Source organism: Sceloporus undulatus, chromosome 6 (genome assembly GCF_019175285.1).
Source record: "Sceloporus undulatus isolate JIND9_A2432 ecotype Alabama chromosome 6, SceUnd_v1.1, whole genome shotgun sequence".
NCBI lineage: Eukaryota > Metazoa > Chordata > Lepidosauria > Squamata > Phrynosomatidae > Sceloporus > Sceloporus undulatus.
Window position 1 is genome coordinate 120,590,086 of NC_056527.1, and position 8,120 is coordinate 120,598,205.

Sequence of the window (8,120 nt, forward strand, 5' to 3'; positions counted from 1 at the left end):
ATCTATCTCTCTCTATGGCAAAAGGCAAAAGTTTAATCTGCCCTGGAAGCACTGACCGCCTTCTACTCTCTCATCCATCCAGCCTTTAGTATATGCACTAATAGTTATTCCTGCTGGGATTTTGTAAGTTCTTAGGCATTGTTTCCCTTTGCTTCAACCTTTACGTCCTTCATTACATGCCCTTAAATTTTACCCTCAACTTATCAATGGGTCATATCAAAATCCGTAATTTTGGCCCCAAAACCTGCCCTTGACTTGTCCATGAGGTCGACTTATATTCAAGTATTGTATATACAGCATGTTCCTAACAATGTATTTTTAAAAACAACAACAAAAATTATGAAAAACTGAATAAACAAGTTAGCAAATTGGGGCTATTCTTGGTTTATAAGGATCAAGTGGGCGGCTGCCTCTGAGTAACAGTAGGTACAGAAATATGACTTTGGAAGGGATGCCAAAGGCCATGCCATCCAACCCCTTTTTGACCGAGGAGGAATTAACTGCAAAAGCAATCCCCGAAAGGCGGCATGGAGCTGGGCAACTTAATACTCATTTAGCTCTTGTGATGCAGGCATTTGTTTTACCTTAAAGTCTGTAGGCACTTGCAGTTTTGGAGTATTCAGTCCAACTAAGACATCGAGACCAACAAACATGAGTATGGACATGAAGATAGAGAAGTCACTAATAAGTTTACGAAGCTAGAAGAAAAAGGAGAAAGAGAAAACGCAGACAACAGAAAGAAAGCAGAGAGTGACTATATATGACAGAGAACAGAAAGATTTAATGGAAGAAGTATGGTCAGAAAATTAGAAGCATAAAGTGCTAATCAAGATCAAACAAGACACTATGTTCACTATGTTTTAAATCAGAGATGCTCCCCTGAGTGAGGAAAGACATCTCTTGGTCACGGCACATGCTTTCCCACATGCATTTAGTGCGCTTTGTTTTGCGGCCGGTCATTGGAAAGTAAACGCAGGATTAATTTGCAAATCTGATCACTGAAGTATGCATCTCTGAGGGATTCATCCGTGGGAAAATGCCTCTCCTTAGTGTCTAGATGGATCTTGAGAAAGAAGCAAGAACAATCTTTTCCAAAACCAATGTTGGGGTCAGCATCTGGGAGCATTGGCTAATAGTCCAAGACTTCTGTAAACCTTCTCCCTTCCCTAAAGCACTTTGAAGGGATTAAAACAGAGGCAAGGCAGAAAATCCAGGGATGATTCCCTTCCAAGGACCCCATTTATAGCAGTTGGGGAGGGTCCTTGCTGGTGCTAGCCATGTTTAGTTTTAACACATTTTGCAAATGCACCAGGAGTTGTCACTTGCGATCTGAGAATTGCATTCTTGGAGACACTGCAAATTCTAGGGTTCGCGTCTCAAGATTGTGCAATGAACCCTCTGTGCAACTTTTTGTGTAAACCCCAGTCCTGCTTTGACTGTTGGCCGTTGTCCCCATCAATGGTCCTTCCCTGTCTGAGTTTGCAGAAGACAGAAAAGAAGAAGCAGGTGAAGGAACGGCTGGAGCAGAGGAAGACAGGAAGGTGAAGGGGGTGCCAACGCCCCGCAAGAGGGATCCGAACCTTAATGATACTGGGCACATGCAACTTGGGGGTTTCCAGTCCAAAACAGGCGTCTATCCCACAGAAGAACAGGATGGAGAAGACAATGGAGAAATCAGCTATCAAGGCCCTGACCTGAAGGGAGACGGCGCCGGAAGGGAAAAGAGCACATTAAGCACAAGGGGAAACATACAGCAAAGGGATCAAGAGGGATATTCCCCATCTACCTAGGAATGAACTAGATTTAAGTGACATGAATCCTCCTTTGGAGACGTACCACTTAGTTCAATTCAACATGGAGCCCCCCCAAACTCTTACCTTTGTTGGAAAGTAGCGGCTGAACTTGAATTTTTTCAGAGTCAAAGTCATGGAGTAAGTCCCAAAGAAGAGGATGAAAGACATGAGGGCCAAATCCGGGACAAATTTGCAGGACTTCCCCACAAGGTTCCCTCCGTATTTCAAGCACTCCTTTTTGCTCAGCTGAGTCCAGTCCAGAGCTGTGACATTAAGGGGGTTGTACTTGGAGGGAAGAGGAAAGAAAAGCAGGAGTATATTAGTCCAAAGAGATGCTGCGGTCTTCACTCAGGAATCATGCAACCTCCCGACGTTGTTGGACTCGAGCCTTTCCCACCTATTTGGAAAGACTCATGGGAGTTGCAGTCCAATCATGCAATGCCAACCTGGAAGGTTGCATGATTCACACCCCTGCCTTACACAGAGCTTGCTCAGCACTTGCTCCTCTTACAAACTTCCCACTAAAGAATATATTTGTTTATTTGAAGTGGATATTATATATTAGGAATAGAAGTGAGCATCAGGGCAGTTTTGCAAATCTGTGTCAAGCTCCTTCCAAGGTTCCCAAGATTAAAACACACTCCCTTCTCAGCAAGAATTTGGGGGAAGAACTTGACTGATCTAAATTGCAATCAAAACCTTGTATTTAAAAAATCCATGCTCCTCCCAATTGCAGTTTGTAATCCATGAATTCACACTGGAAAACACCTGCAGAAATAGGTGCCTTCCAGGTGTCCAGTTTGGCTGGCCAAAGAACGAAGCCATGGAAAAAGCCATCCGCTGGGTGGCAACAGTTGTCCAGATTTAGTTGAATACTGTACTTGGAAATGCATGTTCATTCACAAGAAAATCCTAGACACACTGCGCTTCCTTGGAACTGTCTGCCTGGGTTCAATGGGGCTTTACTGCCAGCCAGGTAAATACACTCAGGAATAGACTAATGTTAGTCGATATGAAGTTTGGAGAGGGTCATTCTTGACCCATACCTCTCCATCTAATCCAGTCCTGTTCTTCCACATAGGAATACACAACTGAATCATTCCTGAAAGATGCCCACCCAAACTCTGTTTAAAGACCTCCAAAGAAGGAGAGGAAATCCATTATATTTGGGCATGAAACCTTGCCCTGAATTGCCTTTTCAATAAAAAAGTTCCCCCTAATGTTTAGGAAGACCCTCTCCTCTTGCAATTTGAACCCATGACTTATGTTATTTTTATCTACAGTATTTACAATATTTATTCCCTGCTCTTCAGCCCCAAAGGCTCTCAGAGCAGCCTCCAGAAAGCAATTCCAATGACTCCCTCTTTTCATGTTCTGGTCCCTGGAGCAGCAGAAAACAAGCTCACTCCATCTTCCCCATGCAATCCATTCACTTCTTGGTTAATTTACTCAGAGCAGAAAGGAGGAGGAGGAGCAGGAGGAAGAGGAGAGCCCTTGGCTACTCACCACAGAGATGTTAGTGTTGTTTGGTGCCAGTGGAGCTGAAGCATTGAACAAGGTGGTATTCACTGCAGAAAAGGAGTTGGTTGAGATTTAAAAAAGAATATTAAGACAAAGTCTCATGTCAGATATGAAAGTCAAAGGGTTATCTCCATTGGCTCAAGCCATTCTGGCAAACGGCTGCTTTGGTGGCAAAAGAGAAAGACAAAACCAGAATTCGGATTGAGTTACAGATCTTGGGGGGGATTTGCAGCCCAACCTCTTCCTTGTGAGACACACACAGCCCTTGTGACACTTTGCAAACTTCCCACTAAATACAGGAAGGTGATATAAAGGAGTCCGGGATGATGTGCCAACTACACACATATGCACTACACTTTGTAGGTTAGTAAGGCAATGCCCGCATGTAGGAATGACGCTTGGTATATTGGAATAACAAACCCCTGGTTCTAACTCCAGCAGAAACTTCTCTTTAATTAAAGTTAAAGTTAGATGGCCTCCAAAGTAGCTGCTCCAAAAGGAGACCTTTGCTGAAAGCCAGGTGTGCTTTTGGCTTGTATCACCTGAGAGGATGCTTTCTGTCTTTGCAAAAGAAGGTCACTGAGAAACCATTTCAGATCAGGATGATGGGCAAGATCCAGGACTTGCGCATAACACCATCCATCTTAGAAAAGACCATGATGGAGCTATGAAGACCTGAATCCCCAGCTCCACTTAGCTCAATGGGATTTAACTATGGGCAGATTGTCGCCTGCCATCAAGTTGACTTCAGCTTATGGGAATCCTAGGAATGACTTCAAATGACAGATCTCTAAGAGCCTGAGCCATTAGCAGCCTGGCTTCCGGTCTTGCAAACCCAGGACAACCGGGGCTTCCTCGGCTTTATCTTTCCCCATTGCAATCAAATTTCCTTGCATTCTCCTCCTCCTCAATGAATCCTGCTGACCAAAGTATGACAGCCTCCATTTAGCCTTTTTGGCTTCTGGAGAAGGTTCGTGCTTGAATTGCTCTAGGCCCCATGGACTGGTCTTTTGGGACGCTCCTCCGACGCCACGTTTCCAATGGGCCGGTTCTCTTCTTGACTGCTCTCTTCACCATCCAGCTTTAGCATCCCTATAGAGACCCGCTTAGGATTTACTTACAGGTTCACTCTGAATTCAGGTACGTATTAATTCAGTGGGTCCAAACGGTCACTCTTTAAAAAAGAGGTCCACCATAAACCTCTAATTTAAAACAGCAGCAACATTTCCTACTTGCTTTAGACTCAGATGCAGGTAATGAAGTCTCCTCTGATTCATAGATTTACCCAGTAATAAAAAAGGAAGATATGTGGCTAAAGAGAATCTATGGAAAAGAAAGAGTAACTCCTTCTATTTGAAGGGATGCAGAGAAGAGGGAAAGGCTCAAGGTGCTGGAAAAGGTGGTTTTATTCTTGCAGTTAGTAGCCCAAGGTCTTGTGATTTAGTTGACTTGACGTCTTGTTATTTTTCTTTTAACAGCCCCCAAAGAAGTCTATTAAATATTACTAGGCTGGAACGCATTAGGATAAATGCAAGAATAAAGTCATATTTTACAACATTTGGACTTCATCTCTTCTCTGTGTTGAGTAAGTTGCAACATGAGGAGTTTTGCACAGAGACTTCTCTTTGAGTCCTGGCTTCAGCAAAGACGATGCAAAGCCACAGCTTTATTGCTGGCAATTCTGAACAGGTAAAAAGTCTTTAATAACCTTCCCCTTGTCCAAGAATCAATATTATTTTAAAATAATAATAATAATAATAATAATAATAATAATAATAATAACGAGGAGAAATGGCTGCTGGGTTAGAATCAAGGGATGTGTTTTTGTTCTTTTGCTACAGAACCAACCTTGAATTACTGAGACAAAGCAAACTCAAACTGAGCAAAAACGGAGCCACTTGAACCTTTGAATCCTAGGCTTCCTTTTACAGGGTTTCAACAATATTTCTCTCCGCAACCATCAGTTTTGCCGGAACCAGACATTTTTGGGGGTAAATTTTAATACCTTTTTAAAAAATGATTGTTTCATGACCCGACTTTAAACGGTTTTGCAGCGTTGGCTGCATTCGTTCCTTGACGAAAAAAGGAGGTTTTGAGTGAGAAGGGCCATTGAAAGCAGAGATCGGAGCAAAAAGAAAAAGGGTACGAGTATCAAATATTAAATGGTTTTAATATTTATAAAGTGATACTCACTTGAGATTGAAAGCAGCCAAATAGATGTTTGCAGCAGAGACAAATATGGGACAAATCAGTTACAGTAATAAAAAACCATAACTAGCAAAAATGTATATATATATATGTATTAAAAAAAGGTTCAAAATTAAAAACATATACTCTTAATATAAAAAGGAGAGATAAACTTTAAATCTGAAACCATTTTAGACACAATCAGTAGATATAGAAAGGAGCAAAACGAAAGGGTCCCCAGTCAAAACCCATTTCAGTCCAGAAGGAGTTGAGGAATTGAATCCACCATCAATATAAAACATATAGAAGTCTAGAAAGAAATTATATCCATATATATAAAAATCCCTGCAAATCCAAAGGTAGGGAGGCATCACTTAGGATGGCTCTGATGGCAAAACATTTGGATCGCTGGCTGTTTGTTGGGGGGATTTAGTAAAATACTACTTAATGGTATTAAAGGAGATTGAAATTAAGCATTAGAGAAGTCCTAAATTTAGGATCTCCTTCTCCCATATGGCACATGTTTATGATGCTATGGATATCCCAAGACATCCTCTAATATAATTCCTAGCAGTTGGAATGATCTTTTGGAAAGAGCTTTGGAAAATCCTTGCAGGAAGCATCTCTTTTAAGAAAGGGATGAAGTTTTGAGGGTTTGAGACTCCGAGGAGCAAACGGAGATTCAGAAATATTTTTAAACGTAGTCAAGAAACAGGTTTATTGAGAGTTTGGAAATCCTGGGAAGAAGAGCTAAATAGCTGAAGATCTTTGGGGTTTGGGACCTAGATCTCTGGGGATCTTTGGGGTTAGCCTTCAGTAAAAATACTGAGAACAAGCTTCAGGTAACAGCATTTTCTGCATAGAAAGCCACATATCGGCGCATAAAATGCTTTTCTTTTGCAAAACCTTCCCATATATATATATATATATATATATATATATATATATATATATGCACAGAATAAGTCCCAAACTGTGAAGAGCCTTTGAGAACTGCACAGCCTTTGACAACTACCTTGGACCTCCCCAGTCCTGTAAATGCTAGATTCATATGTATTTTTCACATGGGAAATTATGTGCTTTTGCCAATATCCCCACAATCCACATTCTTGTGAAAAAAGGCTCGGAGTGGTGCTGATGGAGACTGCGCAACCTCCCAATGCCTTGCAAAGCGGACTAGCAGCCAGCGCGGCCGTCTATCTTGCGCCAGGCGGACGGAGGACTTGGACTCACCTGGGTCTGGCGCAATGCACTCGCACTTGTACATGGTGACGTAGTCCGGCTTGAAGTCCGAGTTGATGGGGTAGTACTTAAAGGCCCCGATCATCTTCTTGATGGCGTCGTAGATGAAGATGAAGCTGATGAGGGTGGAGAAGCCTTCCTCCGTGAAGCGGGTGATGTACTTGATGATGAAGCTGGCATCGGTGGCCACCAGGATAAGGCACTGCAGGGCAGAATGCAAGCCGATCCAGAGGCGGAACTCCATGTAGTCTATGCCATTGCCTCTGCGCATGGGGAAAGAAGGGCACCGGGGCTCAGAAACGATGCCAGCAAGGACGCCTATAAGCGCACCTCTGGGACTGACAGGCTTATTTTAAGACCCACAAAACAGTGATCGCTTTATTGGTCACCCAAAATGCACTTAATACATATTTTGCAACATGTGTTTTGTGCATTTTGGTTGGCCAATAACGTTATCACTGCTTTGTGGGCTTGGGATGTTATTGTATTTTGCTACTTGGTCAACATGGCTATCTCTGGGCATGGTTTATTTTAGTATGTAAAGGATCATATAGCATCTTTGAGACTAAACAAAAGAGAGAGGTTGGCATAAGATCTCTTTAAATACTGGTTTAAAGTTATTACCTATAAAGCCCTAAATGGCTTGGGCCCAGGGTACTTGGAGGACCGCCTCTCTCCATACAATCCGCCCCGCACACTCAGATCAACTGGGCAGCAATTATTAAGAGCTCCAGAGGTCAGATTAGTTACTACCACCAGGAGGGCCTTTACCACCTCGGCCCCCAACCTCTGGAACTCGCTGCCTGCTGAGCTCCGCTCGGCCACCTCCCTGCCCTAATTTAAGAAGGGGTTGAAGACATATCTTTTCGAGCGAGCCTACCCCTGACTCTACCTCTACCCCCCCCCCCGGTATATTTCTCACCCCTCTTCGTCAGCTGGTTGAGCTGGCATGAGTTTGCTTGTTTTTATTGTAATGTTTGTAATGTATTTTAATATGTTTGATGTATGGATTGCTTGTTGTACACCGCCTGATTTCTAGAAGGGCGGTAAGAAATAATTTTATTATTATTAATTATTATTATTTCCAAACTAACACAGCTATGCCTTTGGCTTAGTTTAGCAAAGGAAGCGCATACAAATTAAACCAGTGAGTCCCAAAGGTGTTTCTGGATTCCTTTGTCTCTCTTCCCTTTTCCATTTTATGTTTAAACAGATTAACATGACTATCACTTTGGAAACACTAAGCCATGAAACTCACTGGGTGACCTTAGCCTAACTCACTGGATAAAGTAACAAGGAAACAGTGCCATGTACAACAATATCATCATCATCATCATCATCATCATCATCATCATCATCATCATCATCATCATCATC

General features: G+C 42.5%; 1 protein-coding gene across 2 annotated transcripts in view; it reads right to left on the bottom strand.

Annotated features, from left to right (window-relative positions):
• Positions 1–8,120, bottom strand: part of SLC4A5 (solute carrier family 4 member 5) — a 40,685-nt gene that overhangs the window by 8,043 nt on the left and 24,522 nt on the right. For both annotated transcript variants that reach the window (XM_042474696.1, XM_042474697.1), the window contains exons 15-18: positions 6,735–7,006; positions 3,300–3,361; positions 1,878–2,078; positions 1,581–1,694 (exon numbers count right to left, since the gene is read on the bottom strand). In XM_042474696.1, the coding sequence (XP_042330630.1) occupies positions 1,581–1,694; positions 1,878–2,078; positions 3,300–3,361; positions 6,735–7,006 (649 nt within the window). The remainder of the gene's footprint in view (positions 1–1,580; positions 1,695–1,877; positions 2,079–3,299; positions 3,362–6,734; positions 7,007–8,120) is intronic.